Source organism: Hyaloscypha bicolor, assembly GCF_002865645.1.
Source record: "Hyaloscypha bicolor E unplaced genomic scaffold K444scaffold_125, whole genome shotgun sequence".
NCBI classification, from domain to species: Eukaryota; Fungi; Ascomycota; class Leotiomycetes; order Helotiales; family Hyaloscyphaceae; genus Hyaloscypha; species Hyaloscypha bicolor.
Window position 1 is genome coordinate 1,148,580 of NW_020194627.1, and position 22,863 is coordinate 1,171,442.

The 22,863-nt window shown below is 41.0% G+C and overlaps 9 protein-coding genes across 9 annotated transcripts; 3 read left to right on the top strand and 6 right to left on the bottom strand.

Annotated features, from left to right (window-relative positions):
• Positions 1 to 1,662: 1,662 nt before the first annotated feature.
• On the bottom strand, positions 1,663 to 2,829 carry K444DRAFT_617253 (ubiquitin-conjugating enzyme). The gene is made up of 3 exons (XM_024881084.1): positions 2,438 to 2,829; positions 2,360 to 2,383; positions 1,663 to 2,311 (listed from the first exon to the last, which is right to left on the bottom strand). Exons 1-3 carry the CDS (start codon positions 2,634 to 2,636, stop codon positions 2,058 to 2,060), a joined length of 477 nt encoding a protein of 158 aa, XP_024732473.1. The 5' UTR covers positions 2,637 to 2,829; the 3' UTR covers positions 1,663 to 2,057.
• A 339-nt stretch (positions 2,830 to 3,168) lies between these two features.
• K444DRAFT_645732 (Pex19-domain-containing protein) lies at positions 3,169 to 4,296 on the top strand (the record flags this gene model as incomplete). The annotated part of the gene is made up of 3 exons (XM_024885114.1): positions 3,169 to 3,352; positions 3,397 to 4,148; positions 4,198 to 4,296. 3 exons carry the CDS (start codon positions 3,169 to 3,171, stop codon positions 4,294 to 4,296), a joined length of 1,035 nt encoding a protein of 344 aa, XP_024732474.1.
• A 139-nt stretch (positions 4,297 to 4,435) lies between these two features.
• On the bottom strand, positions 4,436 to 5,323 carry K444DRAFT_645733 (uncharacterized protein; the record flags this gene model as incomplete). The annotated part of the gene is made up of 1 exon (XM_024885115.1): positions 4,436 to 5,323. The coding sequence occupies one exon, from the start codon at positions 5,321 to 5,323 to the stop codon at positions 4,436 to 4,438; it is 888 nt and encodes a 295-aa protein (XP_024732475.1).
• Positions 5,324 to 5,499: 176 nt separating this feature from the next.
• K444DRAFT_617256 (uncharacterized protein) lies at positions 5,500 to 7,496 on the bottom strand. The gene is made up of 5 exons (XM_024881085.1): positions 6,693 to 7,496; positions 6,477 to 6,643; positions 6,213 to 6,426; positions 5,978 to 6,163; positions 5,500 to 5,929 (listed from the first exon to the last, which is right to left on the bottom strand). The coding sequence occupies exons 1-5, from the start codon at positions 7,350 to 7,352 to the stop codon at positions 5,771 to 5,773; spliced, it is 1,386 nt and encodes a 461-aa protein (XP_024732476.1). The 5' UTR covers positions 7,353 to 7,496; the 3' UTR covers positions 5,500 to 5,770.
• A 312-nt stretch (positions 7,497 to 7,808) lies between these two features.
• Positions 7,809 to 8,339, top strand: K444DRAFT_537914 (ribosomal protein 60S; the record flags this gene model as incomplete). The annotated part of the gene is made up of 4 exons (XM_024875504.1): positions 7,809 to 7,877; positions 7,952 to 8,029; positions 8,093 to 8,234; positions 8,293 to 8,339. 4 exons carry the CDS (start codon positions 7,809 to 7,811, stop codon positions 8,337 to 8,339), a joined length of 336 nt encoding a protein of 111 aa, XP_024732477.1.
• A 789-nt stretch (positions 8,340 to 9,128) lies between these two features.
• On the top strand, positions 9,129 to 9,840 carry K444DRAFT_666772 (uncharacterized protein; the record flags this gene model as incomplete). Its single annotated transcript, XM_024887220.1, has 2 exons — positions 9,129 to 9,791; positions 9,823 to 9,840. The coding sequence occupies 2 exons, from the start codon at positions 9,129 to 9,131 to the stop codon at positions 9,838 to 9,840; spliced, it is 681 nt and encodes a 226-aa protein (XP_024732478.1).
• A 77-nt stretch (positions 9,841 to 9,917) lies between these two features.
• On the bottom strand, positions 9,918 to 10,945 carry K444DRAFT_617258 (uncharacterized protein). The gene is made up of 4 exons (XM_024881086.1): positions 10,550 to 10,945; positions 10,428 to 10,483; positions 10,215 to 10,363; positions 9,918 to 10,157 (listed from the first exon to the last, which is right to left on the bottom strand). Exons 1-4 carry the CDS (start codon positions 10,735 to 10,737, stop codon positions 10,110 to 10,112), a joined length of 441 nt encoding a protein of 146 aa, XP_024732479.1. The 5' UTR covers positions 10,738 to 10,945; the 3' UTR covers positions 9,918 to 10,109.
• A 1,138-nt stretch (positions 10,946 to 12,083) lies between these two features.
• K444DRAFT_596514 (MFS general substrate transporter) lies at positions 12,084 to 13,734 on the bottom strand (the record flags this gene model as incomplete). The annotated part of the gene is given in 5 exon segments (XM_024878432.1): positions 12,084 to 12,335; positions 12,389 to 12,451; positions 12,501 to 13,152; positions 13,207 to 13,305; positions 13,322 to 13,734. The coding sequence occupies 5 exon segments, from the start codon at positions 13,732 to 13,734 to the stop codon at positions 12,084 to 12,086; spliced, it is 1,479 nt and encodes a 492-aa protein (XP_024732480.1).
• Positions 13,735 to 14,087: 353 nt separating this feature from the next.
• On the bottom strand, positions 14,088 to 15,623 carry K444DRAFT_666776 (uncharacterized protein). The gene is made up of 4 exons (XM_024887221.1): positions 15,482 to 15,623; positions 15,289 to 15,407; positions 14,453 to 15,222; positions 14,088 to 14,399 (listed from the first exon to the last, which is right to left on the bottom strand). The coding sequence occupies exons 1-4, from the start codon at positions 15,549 to 15,551 to the stop codon at positions 14,267 to 14,269; spliced, it is 1,092 nt and encodes a 363-aa protein (XP_024732481.1). The 5' UTR covers positions 15,552 to 15,623; the 3' UTR covers positions 14,088 to 14,266.
• Positions 15,624 to 22,863: the final 7,240 nt, after the last annotated feature.

Genomic DNA, 22,863 nt, shown 5'->3' on the forward strand with positions numbered 1-22,863 from the left:
AAAGATACTAGAGAAATACTTAGCTTAATAATTATAATCTTAATACTGGGAATATAAAAGAGTAAGAGAAAAAGATTATTAATATTGAAAATAAGGCGAATTAGCTTATAGATAGGGAAGAAGCTAGTTTTGCTAGAGGAGTTTAGCTTAATAATATAAAGCTTACTTAATAGCTACGAACTTAGGGAAGGGAATTAGATTATAATTAGCGAGATATATAAGTAAATAACGGGGTAGTAGTACCTATAGGATATTATATAAGCTAGTAAAGGGCTCTTTTCCCTTGAATTTATTACTATAGTAATTATAGTTAATAATAGATTAAGATAAGCCCTCTCTTAGTTTATTTTTTACTTTTTTTTTTTTTTTTACTTTTTCTTTACTCTTATTTTATTATCTACTAATTCTCTATTAATTTTCGCTATATAGTATCTATTTAATAATTAAATTAGTAGGAATAGTAGTAGTATTAGCCTTATTAGGAAGCTTATTTCTCTATTAATCTATTTATTTATAGAAGTTGTCTAATTTAATCCTGAAATAGTTTCCTTTATAAATAAAATACTATTAATTTCTATTTAGGTACTTTTTTCTTTCTCCCTTATTATATCTCTAATATTATAAAAGTAGGCTTAATCTCTCCTAATATCTTAATTATATCTTCCTATTCTTGACTAAAGATATAATAGTAATAATAGTAGCTATTTTCCTAGCCTTCTTAATAGGGGAAATGCTCTTTTTAGTATTACTATTATTATCTAAATAGACTAGCTTAGGAGGATTTAGTATTTTTCTTTTTTTTCCTAATACTTTCTCTAGTTCCGGTAATAATTCGGGGTCTTTTTTAGTAATAAATCGAGCTTTAATAATGTAATTAATGCTTTTTAAGTTTCTAGAAACTATTATTTTTTCGAATTTCTTAAAGCTCTTTTTATCTTGGATATAGAAGATCTATTAATTACTTAAAGCTTTATATATTTTTTTCTATTTTCTCCTAGCTTTAATCTCCTTATTCGTCTTTGCCGCTTTATTAACCCTTATCTAAACCTAGCCCTACCAAAATTAGTATCTATTATATAGAATTAATAAAAAATCCTCCTGAAAAGACTCCGAATAAACTAGCTTATGGTTTAGGTAAACCTACTAGTTTATGGTAACCACGTGGGTCTTAGCTTCGGGCTCTGGAGACTTACTAGATAATAATGACGATATTTTAATAGTACGCTCCTTTTGGGGATTAGCTCCGCTAGTACTAGTATTAGGAGAAGGCTCTTTTGGGGGCCTGCTAGTAGTCGTGAGCTTGATTTTAGGCTATTTGGGAGCTACTAGAGCAGAGGAGGCCTTAGCTATAGGTTTTCTCTGTCGTTTTTTGCCTACTAAAGGCGGTGGTTTCTCGATTTTTTTGCTCTTTAAACGTGCCATGGTAGGAGCTTGCGAATAAAGTCGAAATTGCCTAATTGGGATGGTGCTGGAGGTAGTAGTGCGATTATTGGGTGAGTTTTGTTAATTATCATTAATTTTTGGTGGGGTGCGTACCAAAAGTGCATGATGCGGCTAAAATTCGCTAAAACAGGGAGTTTTCGCATATAACTGTAATGCAGGACCAGTTGGGCGATAAGCTACAACTCTTTCCGAAGGTTGTCAGAAAATGAATGTCATCCGTACCACTGCTGCTGGGACTTTAGAGGGCTCATATGGAGGGATTGAAACTCAGAGGACAAAACCCAGCAGCTTCTATTTGCCCCCGCGCGCCTCTTCCACGCGCCTCAGAGTGGGGTATCATGGCCGCAATCAGGTGAGAGTGCCCTGGCGGCACTCGCGTGTCCCGGGTCCATCTTGAACGAAGTCACATTCTCAACAGCAAAAGCGGCCTCACTGACGTGTCACAAGCCCATTACGTCCCAGATTGATATTCTTTTTGCATTCAATAACTCATCTACCCCATATCAAAAGCCACCTGTAGAGTTATTGCCCGCGCCGCGTAAAGCCCCCAAAGCAGATCCTACCAACGCCGTGCTCAATGCCACCCACCCATATGCAATCCCACAAAAAAGAGTCTATGGCGCCGGGTTTTCCTTGACGATCCGCTTGATCTTGCTCTCATACGCTGCTCGATCCTTCTTGAAGAGGTTGTAAGCGTCAGCTTGGGCTGGGGAGTCGGGGTTTGGCTCGTCGAGCAGGTCTTGGACTCCGAGGAGAATTTGCTTGATGGTGATAGCCGGCTTCCATGCATCTTCTTCGTTCAGGATGGACAAGCAGACGGTGCCGGAGGGGTAAACGTTGGGGTGGAAGAGCGGTGGGACGAATTTGCCTATTTCGGTCAGCTTTTACAGTCACAAAATCAAGATAGGACTCTTACACTTGGGTGGTTTTGTTGGGTACTCTGCAATATATGTCAGCCTATCTATCGCATGTATAGATGTGTTGTGCGACTCACCATCAGGGAAGATAACACTCAGCTTGAACAATCCACCCTCCCACAAAGTCTTCTCCTTGCCTGGTATGCCACACTCCCAGATCTTCAGATCAAGGACACCTGTTTGCGGGTTTCGCTGGGGTTTTGCGTAGAAGCCGAAGGGGTGATCACGTCGCCATTGCTTCCTCTCCTCCTGGAGGCGCATTTGACACAGAGCCATGTCGTGCTATTGCACGGAGGGCTGTTGAATCGCGACTTGATAGAGGCTGAGCGGAATGTTGGGAGGGGGAAGATGCAGTTGTCGCGAAGAAACACTTGCACGCCGAAGAATAGCTTTTAAAATCCAGAGCCTTGCGCGAGTAGAGCACCGGAGCCTGATTCCGCTTCACTTTTGCTTCGAGGATGAGGCTGAAGTTGAAGGGTCGCGAGCGAGGTTTTTGTATCACGGAATGGAGTTGAGCTGTGATTGGTTGGAAGAAGGGGCGAACAGGGGTCCTTGATTGCCTCGGCGAGGCAGGGCTCGCTCAACAGTGAATTTCTTCCAAGAAAATGGAGAGACAGATTTTCCCTCTTTCGTTCTGAATGCTTGCGAAGTCAGATAGGATTCTTGTTTATTTCATTGCCATCTAGAACCACCCATTGTATAGCACCTACCGTGAACGCACCTGGCAAGTTGATATCCGCTGTCACAAGCCATCCACCTGCTCAACACAATAAAGGAGTAATTTTTGCACAAGAAGCATACTGCAGATATGGAGAAGAAGCTAGGGGATTTAGAAGGTCTGGCAGAGGGCTTTGGAAAGGCAATGGAGAAAGACTCAGCTTCAATACCAACACCAAAAGACCCCGAATCAGCAGAAGTGCCAAAGTCAAAGGATCATGTACTTGCAGAGGATGTCCCAGACCCAGACGAAGATGACCTGGACGATTTAGATGGTCAGTCCTCCCCATTATGTGCAACACGTGTTAACAAGCTCTAGATATGCTTGATGAATTCGTGCCCACCCCTTCCGCTGCAAAGCCAACTCTCCCCACCGGCCCAGGTAGACCCAGTGCTCCTATTCCGGATTTTCCAATAGAAGAAGGCCTTTCCGATGAAGATTTTGCCAAACAACTACAATCTGGGATGGCAGAGCTGCTGGGAGAATTAGAGACATCACCCGACATGCAAGCACAACTTGAGAACATGCTGAAGGAGCTTGGTGGGGCAGCAGCTCTTGGAGAAGCCGCAGGCTTAGGTGCACCAGGTTCAGCTGCATCAACATCCAAAGAACCTGTGGCAAAAGTAGGACCTGCAGCAGCTGCCTCTGCAACAGAAGAGTCCTTTCAAGAAACGATCAAGAAAACAATGGAACGGATGCGGGAAAGTGGGGATCAAGCTACAGCGGCTGCCACATCAGACAACACTGATGACTTAATGGCAGAGATGATGAAAGCCATGCAAGCAGGCGGTCTAGATGGTGAAGGTGGAGAAGAGGATTTCTCTAAAATGTTATTGGGGATGATGGAGCAGTTGACAAACAAGGAGATCTTGTATGAGCCCATGAAGGAACTAGATGATAAGTTCCCAGATTGGATGAAGAAGAACGCTGGGAAGGTTAATGAGGCGGATATGAAGAGGTATAAGGAGCAACAGATATATGTGAGGGAGATTGTAAAGAGGTTTGAGTTGAAGACTTACACGGATGAGAATGCTGCGGATAGGGAGTACATTGTGGACAGGATGCAGAAGGTTGGTACTGACACTTTATTTGCATTGATTATGTACTAAACGTTTACAGATGCAAGCAGCTGGCTCTCCTCCAGCTGATCTCGTGGGAGATATGCAAGCAGCGCAAGAAGCTTTCGGGGCGCCAGAAGAAGGTTGCCCTACACAATGAAGAATCATTGACACCAAATACAGTAGCCCAATCTTGTGACTCCAAAGCAATAACCATAACGCCGTCTTATCCTTATGCCCCAAACTTTAACGCCTACGCTGAAGAAATAATCCTAACAGGTATCGAATGATGGCCAGCTCTAGCTCATATCCATCATCTCAGAATCCGTATCAAGATATCCGGGAATTTGCTGCTGTTGCTGACTCGCCATCCTATTCTCCTCCTCAATGACATCCATGAAGATATGATCATACTCCTCATCATCACTTCCATACGGCGTGTCCTGAGTTTGTTCATTCCGATGTGACTGCATCGTCTGATCATCACAAAGCATCGAATTCACCGCATCATCCTGACTCAAACTCCCCAACAACGCCTCCAACTCCTCCTCCTCCTCCATCGCAACCACCTCAACCATAAGCTCATCCTCAAAGCTGGCCCCCTCCCCATCCACAATCTCCTCCTCCAGTTCCCCTACCCCAACCCCCAAAACATTCGCCTCCCTTCGTCTCTCTTCCTCCCGTCTCCTTTCCTCCGCAACCCAAATAACCCTCAACACCTCATCGTCCCCGGCGCCCAACCCTCCATTCCTCTCCCGCCATCTCTGCTCCTCACTTCCCTCCCTCACCTTCTTCAAGAACAATTTTCTCCTCGCCTCTCGACCTTCATCCGCATTGCGGCTCATGAGCGGATTGGCCTTCGTGACACGCTTGCTGTACACGCTCTCTCTAGAACTACCTGATGCTCTGCCGCGTGAGGGCGGTGGTGATGGGAGTGCAGTTTTCATTGACGATGGTGTCTCGCTGAATTCGACATCGGGGCTGTATTTCGATTTTGGATTGGGCTTTGTCTTTGACGCGGGCGTCGGACTCGACATCATCTCCTCAGGATCACGCGCAGGCAGATTAACATCGCGGGGCGAGAGCGGGGATGGCGAGTTGCGCAGTGGAGAAGAGGAAAGAGGTGACGGGACATGCGGTGAGTAGTTTGTGAATGCGTGAGCATGCGGTGAGAATGTGCTAAACATTTTGGGGTTGTTGTTCCGTCGTTGTGGACGAGGAAGGAAGTTGAGGTCGAAAGGCGGACGCGCTTGGAGACGCGATCCCGTGTCAATGGGTCTTGGCCGGATTGGGACGGCCAGCCTGCTACAACTTTCATTGCAACAAAAGCACGAGAATTCACTTCAGTCTGAGGCAATTTATCGTTTGGAAGTTGTTGACTGGGCAAGAAAATCGGCTCGATTTCCCATTACTGTAGCAATTTTGGCCGCACCCGGCTTCATTGCTCTTTCTCTGCGCTGCATCTACCGTACCGCGATCGCACGGAACCCCACATCCCCTCTCAGGTCTCCCTTCAGATCCAATTACCGGCCCACGGATATCTTACAGCCATGCTAAGGCTATAGCAAATTCAAAAGAGCAGATCCCGTAACGCCTCCGCTGTGGGAGCCGAACGCCACCCTCAGAAAGTTACCCTATTCCTCTGGTTCATTCTCCGACTCAGCAGCCACTCGAAGATCGTAACTGAGTTCAAAGCATTCCGCTAGTAAATCATTCACACTGCCTTGCCCTTCTGGTACATCATCTCCAACCATGAATTTGCCATCAACTCTCATGTTGTCAATAGAATTGAGCTAGATATCATTTAGCTACTCTTCAGATTTGAGTAATAGATGGCGTACCTTCATGCTGTAAGGGTACAGCTCTCTTGGTGAAGTGACCCCTCCGGAGTTTTTTACTTCAATAAGACATCGTCTCAGAGTCTGAAGTTGATTGTACACTGGCAGGAGGGCTTCAGAAACAGGCTCGGACGAGACCATGAGGTAGTAGATGTATGCATAACTTCGTCTGATCAAATATAGGAATGTCTGCGACGAATCAGTATATGCCAACATGTCTCTTTTCTCAGGCTCATACTCTTTGGACATAAAGCTCAGCAAACTTTCCCTCTGCATCAACGAAATTGCCGTCGACTCGGCTTTCATCAATTTTGTCCAATTGTCTTTGGTAATCGTATAAATCAGTCTCGCGTAAGGACCAAGCCTGCGTCAGAGAGAGCTTCTCAAGCTTATTTCTGATGTCAACTAGTACTTGGTACCTCTCTCTGAAGGGTTCGGGCATCTCTCCTTTCCTTGTAGATATTAGTATAGGCCGACCTAAGGAAAACTAGGATGTACCTACCGTTCAAGAACAGTTCCTGACCACATCAAGCACTTGTTGAGGAGTGCACAGACAACGTCGTTACCAACTGGCACCTCTCCAGCGGCCGTCGCGAAATTTCCATCAACCCTTTGTGCGTCGATATCTTTTGCTTGGGCCTGCAACTTCTGGACTTCCGATGTTGAGAACTAACCGGAGTTAATATTACATCTCTAACATGTGATGTTCGAAGCGCACCTTCGTTTTCGTATTTGCCAGCGATATAGAGCGAAGAATGGATATCAGTTTCTCGTGTGTCGATGGTAGGTCTCCGCCTAATCGGTCAAGTCTGCTTTGGAGATTTGACAACAATCCCTGGCATACTTCGATTCTGTTCGCGAGGAGAGTGATGAGCTTCTCCGAATATGTTCCGTCTGCGTTCTTGACAATAACTCTGAGTTTCTCGAGAGTACTTGAGAGGTGAACGAGGTCTTTGGCGGAGTATAAATCTACCTCGGTCAAGTGGTCGAGCAGTCGTTTTATCGTTGAGCTTAAGGCGTAGGCAGCAGGAGCCTCGTTATTTCGCCCAATGGTCATGAAGAATAGAGACAGCAGCTGGAAGCACCCGTCCAGGACTCTGTCAACTACAGTTATTCGAGTTAGTGGCGCTGTAGACTTCACATGGCTCAACTTTGCCCAACCTTGATTTGTCTCCTGCGGCTTATCGATTCGAACGTCGTTGAGTAATTCGACTTGATCAACCACTTTGTCGTAGAGAGGAAGGACATCTGAAGACTTGACATATGTCGTCCTGTCGGTCTTCAGAAGGGTCAATTCATCTCGTATCCGCTGCAAACTTTCGAGTATGGGCTTTTCGCGCGGATCGAGGGGAGGTGGAAGCGTTGGTGTGTCGGCCATGTTGCCGAGGTTGTGGAGTTGTGTATCTGTCAATTGATTGTAGCTTCAACAATATCTGGAAGATCGTGTGTCCGTCTTCGAGGCACAGTCTGCGCAATAATGTGAGGTTGACAGCAGAATGCCTGGTCTCAAGTTACAATGACATCCTGGGCAGCGGGGAAACATCGATAACCAGGCGGGGCCAGGCGTTATCTAAGCACTGTCACGGTGCCTCGTCCACTAGTTGTCGCTTCTTCTGCCAATCATGTGCGGTTTGACACCCTGCCGGCACACCACCAACAATTTTCAAAATCGGGTGGAACTTCTTTAAATCGCGACGACCCACGCTCCTCAAGATTCTTCACGAGAAAACCAATACACCGACAACAACCCACAGTCGGTGAGTCGCCTACCACAGGAAAATATGCTGAAGGGGCTCAAGTACTGATCCCAGCTGCCAATCTATAGATTCTCAAAATGTCGAACGCTGAGCTCGCAACTTCCTACGCGGCTTTGATACTCGCCGATGACGGTGTCGATATCACTGTATGATTCCTCCTTCTTCGAGACCCTGCGAACTGGTCAGGATAGCGGTGGGGCAAGTTGCTGATTTTACACAGGCCGACAAATTACAAACACTCATCAAGGCTGCCAAGATTGAAGATGTTGAACCTATCTGGTGCTCACTTTTCGCCAAGGTATGAGGGACAATTCAATGGGAATAATACACCACAGGACAGTGTTGATACGTGGAATTATAGGCTCTCGAGGGCAAGGATGTCAAGGACCTTCTGTTGAACGTCGGATCAGGTGGTGGAGCCGCTGCTGCGCCAACAGCTGGAGGTGCCGCATCTGGAGGAGATGCTGCTGCTGAGGAGACCAAGGAAGAAGAAAAGGAAGAGGGTACGATTTACCTCGTATTATGCCGCTATCCGGACATCCAAACTAACAACTTCTACAGCAAAGGAGGAGTCAGACGAGGATATGGGTTTCGGTCTTTTCGACTAGAGCGGTTCCTTTCTTTCCTGTCTGTACTTACAAATGCATGGCCACGGTCTTCTCTCGGTGCAACATTTGGCTGGTCGGGTAGCTTTCCATAGAAAAGCAAGCTCATGAGGAATTTCTGGATCTCGGAGCCTATTTTGGCCCGTGATTGTATGAGGGTCTGGATGTGATGCCTGGAACACTTCGTTTGCAACGGCTTTCCCCCGGAGTCTCATTAGCCTTCTGCCTGGATTCAAGCTACTTCCAAGCTCCGTCCGAAACTTCTCCTCATTGTCCAAACAGATGCAAACGGATTACGCCGCCGGTGACCTGCATTGTAGGAGCCTCAGCCTCATCCTATGGCCACAGATGTGATTCCGAACCAGGAACTTCTTGGGTTCATTGACCACATTCCGTTTCCGCACAGGTACATAGCCTCTAGCTTGGACATACCCCAGAAGTTTCTCTGCACAGCCATCACTCAACCCACACAATTCTCCTCCAACGGGGCAAGGTCAATTGAAAGTCTCAAACTGTGTGCATTTCAATATGTTTTGGAGTCAGGTGAGCACTTTCCTGCCTGGCAAGTGTCTGGCAAATGAGTTTCTTTAGAATTTTGGTGAAGGATACTGTCCTGTCAATGAAACCCATTCCGTTTGTAATGTCTCAAAGAGCTTTCCCATTGGGGCCCATATAACTATCCTCTCTTTCCTCCCTTCGATCTTCAACTCCTCAAGCAGCATCTCCTTGCTTAACTTTCCAGATCCCAACACCACTTCCTGAACTTCCACAACTCAGTTCAGCTCAGCAATTATGAGTCTTTCAATCACCGTCCTCCTCTCTGCATTGGCAATTGTTGCCGCATCACCCACCCTCCCCCCTCGTGCTTGCGGCACAGTCTACCCAACTCTCTTCTCTCTCCTCAGTCCAGAGCCTGGCTTTTTCAACTCAGTTATGCAACCAGCCAAGGCAGATACTCCGCTTCGCACTCTCCTTGATTCTCCTCATGTCCGCCTCCAACACATCCAAGGGACAGAGGGCAAGTCTCAGGACAATCTCCAATTTGTCGACTTCAAGGTTCCTGCTGGATCCAACACTTGCCAGCTGGAGATCGCGGACCATGCCGACATGCTCTACTTCGAAAAGACCACCGACAACAATGCTGCCCTGCCCGCCTTGAACATCATGAAACTCATCCCGGGTGCCCTCTGCGAGGATCCCAGCACCGAAAACGTCACCTATGCCGATGTCATGGATGCAACTCCACCTGTCATCCAATATTACCATTGGGGTGCTGCCACCCTTCAACGTGGCCAATCCAGTATCATCGGCAGCTTCCCCTCCCCCCCAGCCAATGGCAACGGAGAGGATGGACATGTTCAGTTTGTGTTGCAGTTTGATCCGGATCAATTGGGAGCAGGGTCGTGTGACTGGGTTCTGCCACAATCGACCACTGACCCTGGTGTCCTCGGGTTGGTGAGTGGTATTTACTTGACCCACTGTTAAGTGGTTCGGTTTGGCTTGAGAAGGAATGAGAAGGGACGAGGCGATGAATTTACGAAAGATCGATGGGGAAATGGGTATGCGTTGTCGGTTTTGTAGGTGAACTCATGAGTCGGATCGCGGGTTTCAACAACTCGAAATGAATTTGGTTTGAATTTTTTTACAGGTGGAATTGATTGCTTTGAAAGAATCCATGTCTACAGACTTCATGCAAGCTGTGATTTTCGAACCCCCAATCTCATCTCATTCTCACACGTAAACCTCTCCATCTTCCCCTCAGCATCCTCGCCCTCATGGATGTGGAATCCTGAATGCACACTTGAAAGGATAAACCTGGATCTACACCCAATCAGCAACACACCTTGACACCCGTCTAAAACTTCAGTCAAAACTCACCTTGTCGAAATCCCAAACCTCACTCTTAGCATAGATGTCATTCTTCAAGATCTCCAGCAATTCCTCCTTAGAACTCGCAGACGCAACCATCGCACTGCCAAGCATCTTCATCTGCTCTCCCTCCTTCGGGACCTCCTCGAGCAACGCCCCTGTTTCTCATCAGCCCTTTCCCTCTCGCCACCAATGATCTAAAGAAAAGGAATGGGAACTCGCCGCCCATCTTCCAGAACCCACTATCCATCTTCGGTTTCAAGCCCGCAAAATGTGACCTTCAATCAATCATCAGCCCTTTCCCCATGTCAAACATGGATCGAAGAAAAGGGGGGTCTCCTTACGGTCTAACCTCCATCCTCTTAGCTAACTTTCCAGGCTGATCCGGCATTATGACCAGCCATTCAAACTTCTCTGTTTCTGGTGCTGAAGCCATTGTCCTGTTCCCCGTAGTTCTGCTGATTGAGATGGTGGAGCGGGTGAGGGGTGATGGTTTGAGTTGTTGGCGGAGAGTCCGTGTGAGAAGGGACATGTCAAATGTCAATACCGGATGAGGACGGGGAGGAGCGAGGTGAGAAGGGTAGGGAGTGGGGTGAAGTGGGGTCTTTCTGTCCTGAATGGCGGGGTCGATGAGGTCAGGTGACGCGCCTTTCGAGTGATTAGTTATACGTGCACCCTTTCTATTTTTATTTGCTTGGAAGAAGGAGGAGAAGATGATAGGTTTCTATTGAGGATTTTAGAGTGTTGCGAAGAAGAGGAATAGTTGTGGTACGGGGAAGGGCGTATGGCTTGTTTTGATTTTAGAGATTGCTAAACTCACCCCGTTTGACGAGGACCTGGATCTTGAACGCGAGTCGCGTCTCCCAATCGCTTTTCCTTCTCAATTTCAGAGTCGATCTCAATGGCTAGGGAAAAGTCAACCTCACGAAAGAGACCCCTGCACGAGGTTGAGAATGAGGCTCCCGCCAGGAAATGAGTCAATATCGAAGCCAAATCGCCGAAAACTGCCATTCGAGACGCGTCTGAAGCTTTGATCGAAGCTATCAAGCAGGCGGAAGAAGTCCCATCTACACCCAGCAAGGATTATCCCCAAAGCTGCTCGGAAAAGAGGTACGGAGACCGATACAGAAAGCGCCAACTTTGAATTCGAGAGGGACAAACCGACCGGGCTGCCGTATATTTACATTGTCATGGAAAAAGGCCTCGTCGACAGCATCGAGGAACACTGGGAAGATGTTCTTAGCACTTTCGTTACCCTTGAAGATGCCAACAACTTTGTTCGGAATCATTGTGCAGACAACGCAGAACGAGATGATCCGGATGCTATATTTGAGGAGGGAATGAGTGCCGATGGACGCATCTCGTGGTGCTATGAAGATGAGAATGGAAATGGAACGGAGCTCAGGATTGAGAAGTGCATGATTAACGCTCCGGGCTCTGTACCTGCACGGGATTGGAGTAGACCTATTGGAGCACCTTGCCCGGTGAAGGAGGATTCTGAGGATGAAAATGAATGCTCGTCTTCGGGGAATGACGAATATCGCGGGTATGAGAAGGAGATCGAATTCCGAACCCACCGATATTGAGAACCCGACAAACCCGACAATCAATTCCTGCCTGGCTATCTCCAATAATCTCCCATCGAAGATTGGATCTGGGAGAAGGGACTGATTCATTTGGGAGGTTGGTCTCGTGACTTTTGGGCAGCTCCTGTGTTTACCCGAATCCGGACAATTTTGTCTTCCAACTTTCATTTCTTGTTGCCATCGTCGCCTCCATGTTCTCATTTCTGCAAGAGCCCGAGTTTGAATGTTGTTCTTGAATTCTCTCTTGTTTGGTATCAGGGTTTCCGTCTTAATCTAGATCAGATCTACCCCGTCACTCCGTCAAGCGGCGCAAGCTCTCCTGTCTCCACCTCGTCCCTTTCCAGTAATCCAAAAGAAACAGGCTCATAGCAAGTAAACACATGCCGCTCAGGATCGTGAAAGTCCATCCGATACCTATCGTATCTATTAAACCTTGCAGAAACGATATTGCAATGGCGGCGAATGTGCAGCGGACGATATTACTAGAAGCTTGAGCTGCTGCTGGTGTTCGGTGGTTCTTGTCGCCTAGGAGGGTGTTGTAGATCTTATTTTCTTGTTAATCATCAGTCTAGGCTGCAGTTGGGAAAGAGGACTGACGCTGAAATCGAGCTGCATGCACAATCCTACAATGAATTGGATACAGAGTGGAATGGCTATGTGCTGACAAGTGTCAGCTTTGGGCCTGTTGGACATGCACGAGGAATCTGACTTTGTGGAAGTGCAAGACCCAGCCGAATGTCAAAATGGAGGCTGCTGTAAGAAGCATCGGTATCCATATGACACCGAGGCGCGCCTTTTCGACCGGGAAGTTATCCAGGTCATCGCCTACCGCCTTGTCTGTCAGCAGACCCCGTGCTGTCCTAGCATTGCGGTATGCGGTATCCAGAAGCGGGCCAGAGAAGAACGTGGACACGGTCCCGCCAATACCGAATGGAAGGTATATCAAGCCCGCTTGCCACTGATTGAGCTTGTAAATGTCAATGAACAAGATTGACAGCGAGACGTTGAGACAAGTGTAGACGGTATAAAGGAACCCACACGCGATGATAATCCCTATATTATCCTTCCTCGCAAGTATCTTCAGAGACTTGAAAGGATTTGGAGTTCTCCACTTATGGTTTTCAGTAACATCACTTTCGTTCCAGTGGCGCATCAGCCCACATATAGGCAGTCGCAAGTACTTTGCCGGTCTGATTGATCCGTTCCCTACGAGGTTCCGAGAAGTCTCGGGGAGGAGGAAGATCATTGTTGTCAGGCCGATTCCGGCGGCGATGGACAGAAACCAGAAGATCCAGGTCCAGTCAGCGGCGTAGGTGAGGACGCCTCCTAGTATGGGCCCGATGCTTGGAGCAATTGTTATGCTTGTGAGTTTTGTGTGAGTTTGAACCTTCCATTTTTGGGTTTCAAGAACGTACGCAAAAGATATCGCACTAACAAAAGAGCCTCTTTCAGCGGGTGAAGCAATGTCATTTACTACCCCATACGCAATTGAAAAGGTGCCTAAAGATATTAGTCTTGAACCAGAATCACGGGACAAGCTTGCCAGAAATTGCCAAAGCCTGTAGGACGCGAAGGCCAAGGAGGGCATGATAAGACTTAGACAGAGCAATGCCGATATTGGCTCCAATGTACAGGCTGAGTGTAATCACATATACGAGCCTGCGACCCCCTACATCCGCCGCGTCTCCAACCAGTGTCGGTGCAATGGTTGCAATTGCCATGTACGAAGTGATTGTCAGGTTGATTTTTGCTACTGAGACCCCAAAGGTCTCGGAGAGAAGGTGTAGCGCCGGAAAATATATGAAGCTGCTCAAAGTTGAAAACCATGCTGCGTAAGCGACCATACCGATGATGCACCATTTTTCTGCTGTCGTGAAGAGGGAGTATCTATCGATCACTTCTCTTGCGACTTGGCTCTCCTCGTTGCCTTTTTCGTCATCCATTGTCCCGAAGGCTATTCCTGCCGCCCAAAAAAAGATTGATTCGGAGAATATGGACGGATACTTGTTCCAAAGTACAAGTAGAGCAAGTGCATGCCAGGAGGCAGAACGTCGCGTAAATAACGCTGCTAATCTAGAGGGAAAGGAGTGTGGGCAAGGCTGACTTTACCTTTGCCTTTATGATGGCAAGAGATGGCTTGTGGTGCTGAGAAGTGTAGTTTGCATTCAGACTGCAGGGGCAAACTCGAAGGTGGATTTGAGGGTGGGGTTTTCAGTTGGGGATCAGTCGCTTACAGACTGTGGATTGTTCTGGGATGCTCGAATCATTCAGAAGCAAAGAGGACACCAATCAACGTCGACAAAACTTTAGGAACTATATCCTTCTTGATCCGACTGCAAGTGTGCTGGTGCTTGTTGATAATCATGATACTCTCTATCCATTTACACTGACAGAAATGGCTCCTTTAGAAGTTGTAGGTACAGTACACCTTAAGGGATCTGCACGAAACTGGGGAAAAGTGGGGGTATATGCATGTCAATCCTTTAGCTGCTCTATAACATATGGCACATGATCACCCGTAACGCTGATATCTTTCTTGGGATCATACTTCCCGAGGGTTTCCAAGGGGCCGTATTTCTCGCAAAGATATAGCATATCATTGTACGCCCTGTAAGAGGTTTCATTCAGCACTTTCTCCGAGCGTTGAGAAGAAACACTGACCGTTGCCTTGAAACACTTCCTGGATGGCCTGCTGAATCATTTAAGTACGGATGAATACTATAAAGTCGATTCCGGTCGTCCCACTCATCCTTTGGCTCGGAGGGCTTAACATGGCTCTTGTAGAGCTGCATGTATTTCTGCCCCATGAAATATATCGCCCATGAGCACCTCCAAGTACCAAATTCCATTTCATTGTGCGCATAGGTGCAGCCAGCATCGAAGAGGATCGCCTTGTCTGTTTCCATGTCGATTCCGATATTCTGTTCCCACAAGTCACCGTGTATCAGTGAGGGTTTAATTTCGCGGCCACCAGACTGCAGGGCTCCCAGGAGTCTCGGTATGACCACATCTATGAGTTGCTTGCACGCAGCGTCATATTCTGGCCATGGCCCGTTCGTCTGGTTGTCGTATTTGATGACATCCTTCAGCTGGTGGGTGAATGATTTTGCCCAGCTCTTTTCCCAGGTCACGGTACGCTCCATGATGCCACAAACAACAGGTACCGGGAAGCCGAACATTCCATTGGGGGATGTTCCCTTTTGATGCATCTGTGCTATCTGCCACATGAAATGCGCTGGATCGGGCGGTTCTTCGGTCAGAACCATATCATGGAAATCCCCCAGGAAGAAGTGAACATCTTGTGACTTGTGGTTCTGGTAATGTCCCCAGCCCACAGCCTTTGGCACCAGATCTGACACCACGGCATCGATAGCGGACACAGAATGGAACTCGCCCTCGGCCAGTGCGCGAGCACTATTCCCCGTTGCGGTCTTTCAGACCAGCGATCAGTAATTAGATCAATGTTGATAGAATGGAAAAGTGGCTTCGCTGTGTACCTTGAGGAAGTATCTCTTGAAAGCCCCGTCTGGCAAGTTAACGGAGATTTTGGCGGTCTTGGTCCATGAAGATGTCCCGCAAGACTCTGCAGAAAGAGGTTTGGTTCCTGAAGGCAAGACTGTTGGGGGGATAATTTTAGCTCAACCTGGCTACCTGGGCCGGGCCGCTGCTGAAACGCTTGGACGTGCTTACCCCTGACAACAGCTTTATTGAGTAGGAAGTTTCCCTCAATCCCCTCCTCCCACTCTGATGAGGACGCCATGTTTCGATTACTGAGAGTGTGAGAGCATGAGGGATTCTCTGGGTCTTTTATGAAAGCGCGAGTGCGTTCCTGAGTGTCTGGACGAGGTTCACAAGCGCCGTCAGAAGCCTATTGGATACCTTCTTCCGGGGCTGACTGCAGCAATGAGTAATGGGCCTAGTCCCACTTGCCTGTGCGTACAGGGAATTTTAGTGATTTTTTAAAATTTCAACCCTTCAAATTCTTAAGGATTAATTAATAAAATCATACTTAAGTTACTTGCCTCTCAGACGCCAAATATTAAGTCGTGATTATTCATTCTCATCTTATAATCAATAAGTGACTCCGTAGACTTCTGTTTTGGCAAGCAGTTCCAATGCCGCCAGGAACAACTTTCGTAAGCGAATTTTCTCCTCGGTTTAATCTCAAATAATTTGCCACAAAAAATAATAAAACTTAACTCCTCTTTCAGATATCTAAATAACTCTTTTCAAAATAATTAACTAAATTTTTCTTTACTTCGTATAAATTTTTAACTAGTCAAAATAAGTTCGCAATGTGAGACTTTTTGATATTCTTAACTTTTAGCGAAAGTCGTTCCTGGCGGCAGCGGAACGGCTGTAACCGAAGTCCCGCACCAAAACACGCTAAAAACACGTTCAATACCACAACCAAAATGCGCGATAAGTTCATCAAATCAAGTCGTATCGACCAGCCAGTAGCCGCAATTCAAAGAACGGAGTTCACTCATTATGCCGATATAGCTAGGGAGTTCAAGTATAATTATAGCACTGTCTCCAGACGAATCCGTAGCCTTATAAAGTCAAAGAAGGAAGCGAATTCATTCTGGTACTAATCCTCCTCTTCTATCTTCTATCTTCACTTCACTTCACTTCCTTCACTTCTTTATATTATCCTACGTTTGGACCACCCTTAAGCGGTTGGCTCTCGGGGCTCCTGGAAAAAAACTGGTCACGTGAGGAACACCAGAATCGCCCCCTTCTAGGGAATTACGCATCGGAACACGATTATGTCCAAATCCTTAGCACTCAGCTTGGGATTATAGAGAAGAAGCTAAGGTATCTTTCTCTATATTTGAGTAGTTCTGGAATACGAGAGGCTTTTATTATAATTTTTTAAAGCTCAGGGGGAAATCTGAAGCTAGCGGTTCCATAGAAAGCGCTAAGAAAAGAAACCCTGGCCTTATATTACTCTCCTCTCTTTCTTCTCTTTATTACTATGGATCCTCCCCGCTTTTGTACTTCCTATAGGCAAAACCGGCCTGCTTCTAACTTTATTACAGAGCGGGCTAAGCCATATAAAACTTGCTCTTACTATTGAGTTTATATCCTTCCCCTTTTCTGGCTTAATTAACTACTAGTTAATAGGCCCGAAATACTACTAATTATGTCTAGCGGTACCCTGCCTTGCAAGAACTTAATCCGAATACCCTTTTTACCTTCCGGTAATAATAATAGTTAATTACGGATATCTCTGCGGACAAGCCAGCCCTATAGCACTAGTAACGGATCCGTTAACTGTCCGTTATGGCCCCAGTTTATATTATAGAGGACCCTCCTGCCAACCCACCTACTATATGGCCTCCTGCTTTCCTCTCCCGCTTCCGGCTAGCTCCTGTATATATAACCGGTCCGCTTATAAGTTACTATATAGCTTATAGAGCCCTCTATTTTAGCTATATAAATAATTACTTTAAGGCCTATTATAAGAAGAGTAATATAATACTTCCTCTAATCCACAAGCCTTTTTTATATCTTTCTTACCTCTTTATAAGTAATAACTTGCTTTACTAGGCCTTCTAAATAAATATCCGGATATATAATTATACTTTTGCCTTTATATTAATTAGTTATAAGAAGGATACCCGGATTAACTTCTCTTATAAAATCTAGTACTTTTAGATCTATAATAAGCTTTTTTATTTTTAAGGCCTATTATAGCCTGCTTTATATACCGAACTTTTCTTTATATAGCTTTTCTTTTATAACCTGCTTTTTATAACTAATATACGAGCTACTAACTTCCCTTACTTAGATTATATAATTCTTTTATAATTTATAAATATATTTACGAATTATAATCCGTTTATTATAATCTATAAGATAGCCTATAAGTATCTTATAAGCTAGTAAACCAATTTCCGGATTTTATTTAATTTATAAATATACTTAATTCTTGAATTAGGTACTAATTATTATTATAAGAATCTTCTAATAAATAATAAGATTATAGCCCTTATTCCGAATAAGTATATAAATATAAGCTACTATAATCTAGTACTTATAGTCTATAAAATAAATTATAAATATTTATAAATATATATAATTAATATTATATATATAATATATTATAAGGCACGTAATAGTAAAGTAATATACAAGTAGTTAAGGTAAGTAAACTATAAAGTAATACTTATAAGTATAACTAATTTCAAGAATTAATTCTAATAAGAGACTAATTAATACCTCTTCTAAAGCTAGGAGTATCTCCCTATATATTCCCTAGTACTTAGCCAGGCATATAAAGCCCTTTACTTAATTAGGAAATCCTATATAATTCATATAATTCTAATTACAAGCTATACCTAAAATAGGAAACTAGATTCACGATATCTAATACCTATTTATGCGCTATTACGTATGCCTATTATATTAACCTTTTTTTTAGGCTCTTATTCCCAAGAGGCCTGGGAAAACTGCGAATAGCTTTATAAATATCTCCCTAAAACTTTCCTGGCTATTAGCTTTCCCTAAAAACTTCCTATAATTGCCCTATTATTATACTAGGTAATAGAATTAAGGATATAGTTTACTAATTCTTCCTAGCTAGTTCGCAAATTGCCTCTAGTAATTTCCTCTTATAAAGGTAGTACAAATATAGTATATACTATTAGATATAAAGCTTATCTAATCTCCTAATTAGTTCGTAAATCCTAACTTAGCCTCTATTTGCAAATAAATTATTACTTTATAGGCCCAAGAGCTTAGAAAAGTTAATCCGATTTTCTGGTTTATTCGTGAATTCCTTCTTTAGAATTTTCTGGATATTCCTAATATAGAGCTAGTTCCGAATTCGTAATTATTATTCGGGAAAAAAGTATTATAAAAAGGCCTTTCTTTTCTTACTAACTAATCTTCCTTTTCCTTAATTATAATATTATATTTAGCTTCTCCTTATTTCTTGCCTTTTTTCTTTAAGCTTTCTTTAAGCTTTTTTAAGCTCCTTTAAGTCTTATTTAAGCTTTATTTAAGTCTTTTTCTAATTCCCTTTTCTACTTCTTTATTTATTAAGATAAATACTTCTCTTAGTACTTATTAGCCTATTACTACCCGTTTGGCTAATACTCTTATATTCTTAATTTGCTTTTATTATCTTTAATATTCTAAGAATATTACTAAGTTCCCTAATCTTACTTATATTAAGAGTAATAATTACTCGATATATAATTACTATTACTTTAAGAATAAGAAGTATAATCCTATAAGTTATAAATTCCTTCTTTTATTTCTTATTCTAATATTATTTAAGGTTTCTTAAGTATATATAGTATAATTAAACTACCTTTTTTAAGTTATTAATATATACAAGCGTTTTCCCTATTCTTTGCCCAAAAAAAAGAAGACTATTACTACTTTTCTTTTATACTAAACTATATATACTTCTCGTATTAAAGCTATTATTTGAGGCTAACGAATTTCCCTAATAATCTAAGAAATAAGTTAAGTAATTCTTACTAGCTTAATGCAAGTATAAAGTACTCTTAATAATATAGTTAATATTCTTTAGTATTAAGTAAGCTTATTTTTTCCTCGTTTCTTGCTAATAGCTAATAGCTTTATAAGCTAATTTATTATTTGTTTCTCGAGAGAATTCTAATAAAAATAATAATAAGGATAGTAAAAAGTAGTTATAAGAATAGGGTATTTATAGGATACAGAAATTAGAGTTTTTAATAATTTTCGTATGGTTTTTCCAAGAATAAATATATGGTTTTTTAATAGTTTTCTAATAAAAGCATTTATTTTTTATGCCTTTATTTAGCTAATAGTATTATAATATTACTCTTTTCCAAGTATTCTTGTAATTCTTGAGCTATATTCTCTAGATTACTTAATAATTCTCATATATTATTTACTAGTAAATAGTTCTTCTAATAAATAAGATACTTCCTTTCTTTTCTGCCTTTTTTATAGGCTATAATAGATTTTATCTCGAATTTCTTTTTGCCCTTAATCTTAACTAGTTCTAGTTTTACTATAGTACTAGCTTATAGGTACTATGGTTTTAAGAAAGAAATATGAAAAATATTATAAATCTAATATAATAATAATAATTTCAAGTAATATATTTATTTATATATTTCTATAACTTCTAGAACTTTAAAGGGGCTAAGATATTTATTTACTAGCTTTATACTAGGTTATAGCTATTAAATATTCTTTATATAAAGCATGACTTTATTATATATCTTAAACTTCTTATTAATATATTTCTTATTATAGTACTTTTTCTATATATTTACTATTTCTTGCTATTACTTCTCTAGTGCCTCCCGTTTTACTTGAATTCTTTATATTCTTTTATATATTACTAGTGCTTCTCTTTCTAGAATATTATTCTTAATATATAGTTCTATATTAGGATAAAATTCATATAATATATAAAATAGGAATATTTTTATTATTAAATATATAAAGTTATTATATGTAAATTCTATAAGAGTAAGCTTTATTACCTAGTTATTTTACTAGTAGCTAGTATAGTACCTTAAGTATTATTTTAGAGTTTAGTTTAGATTCTCTATTTATTTATTAGTTTATGAGTGAAATACTATACTTAGCTATTATTAAACCTTTAAATAGAAATATAAACTTAACTAGAACTTACTTATAAAGACAAATTCTTTATTAGAAGTTATGCCTGCAGGCATACTAAAGTCTTTAATAATATAGTATATAAATAGCTTTACTAGCTCAGAAGCCGAGACTTTCTTAATAATTAGAATATATTATACTATTTTTATATATCTATTAATAATAATAAGTATAAAATTATATATTTTATTATAAAACCTAGAAGAAAATAGCCTTATAATAAAGTTTATAGTAATTTCTTGCTATAACTTAGAGGAAAGAGGAAATGAACTAAATATACTATATAGTAGATATCTTTTTACTTTAGTTTATTAATATATAAGATAAGTTCTAATATAGTTTTTTATATTTTTTCTTATATTTTACTAGAAGTACTTTTTCTAGAGAATCTCTAGTATTTTACTAGTACCAAAATACTTACTTATAGAATTATTATAGTTAGCTTATAGTAATTCTTTTTTAAGAGCTAGCTTATTTGGTATATAAATAGTACCCTAATATTTTAATAACCCAGATATATTAAGTTCCCAAGTTTTAATAACTCTAGTAAAAGTCTTTTTTAAGAACTATTTATATTACTAGTATTATACTAATAGATTAAGCCTTTAGTATTATAATAGTAGTTTAAGTAATATTTCTCTATTTTCCTTATATATTATTTTGGACCTAGCTACTCATATAGCTAGAATCCGTAGTATATATTATTTATAACTAGCTATACTAGTAATAGGCTCAAGTAATAGTATTTCCGGTATTACTTTATTACTAAAATAGACTTCTTCTTCGGAATTCCTTAGTATCTTACTAATTAAGAAGTGCCTATTTCTTTTTTCCTGGGCCTTATATTATAGTATTATAGGAATAATATAGCGTCTTATTACTATTATTTATAAGGCTCTTTATTCTATATTCTATAGCTTATTATAAAGCGTAAATAGTAAAGTATTTTTATCTATACCCGTTATAAAGTCTGGCCTTCTTAATAGCCCGTTAGCGGAATTACTATATCCCGGCCAGTATTTTAAGATAAAGTTAAAGATAGCTAGCTTTTTTACCTATCTTATTTATTAATTATTTAGTTTTCTCTTAGTTATAAAGTATTTCAGGTTATTATAATTTGTCTTAATAATAATAGTATACCAGGCATATACTAGGTAATATTACTAAGTATAAAATACTAGAATAATAGCTAAGAGTTTAGAATTATATATCTTATACTTACTCTTAATTATAATTATCTTTTTTAAATAGAAAGTAATAGGGTATTACCTGGCTTTTGCCCTTTTACTAAAAAGCTAGGAAATTATACTTATAATTACGAATTCTAAAGTATCCGTTTCTATATAAATCTTTAAGGCTAGGTTAAAATAATAAAGAATTAGTACTATTATAAATATAATTTATAATTTCCTAAAAGCCTTATTTGCCTTATTTGTCTAGCTAAACTAATATAGTAGTTTTCTACTAGTTTTTAGTAAATTAGTTAATCCTTTTATTACCCTGAAATATTTATAAATAAATTTCTAGTAAAAGTTAGTAAAACCCAGAAATACTTAGATTTCTTGGATATTATTCTTTAGGGCCGGCTATTTCCTAATAGCTATAACCCGGCTAGCCTCTATTTCTATATTATCTGGGCTAATTATAAATTCCAGGAACTTTATTCTCTTTATATTAAACTCGCATTTTACTAAGTTTATAAAGAGCTAGTATTACTATAATTACTCAAGTATATATTAGATTACTATTATATATTATTCTAGGTTCTCTAAATAAATTAAAATATTATTTAGATAAACTATATAAATAATATTTACGAGGCTCACTAGTATATAGTTAATATATACCTGAAATATTACTAGAGTATTAGATAATCTAAAAGATATAATATAGTATTTAAAATATTTATAATATATTTGAAATACTATCTTTTACTTATTGCCCTCTTGTATTTATAACTAATAATAAGTATTTTTTAAGTCTAGCTTTATATATATCTTTGTTTTATAAAGCTTATTTATTATTTTACTAATAAGTAATAATAGTATTTAGTTCTTAATAATAATCCTATTTAGACCCTAGTAATTAATATATAAATATAGGCCGCCTCTTTTCTTAGAAATAAATATAATTAGGGTACTAGCTAGGCTAGTAAAATAATGGATCTATCTCTTCTCTAAGCTAGTATTAAGATATTCCCAAAGAACTTTAAGTTTTCTTTCTAATAAAGTATATATAGGACTATATAATAATTAGGATCCTGGTTTCAGATCTATATAATGCTTTATTATATAGTAGTCGGGTAATATACTTATAGCTTCTATAGAGAATACTTAAAAAAGGTCCTAATACTTTCTGGGAAATATAGCTATCTTATTTATAGTAATAATAGTAATTCTTTAGTTATTTATTATAGGATAAGTAATTAATAGAAAAAC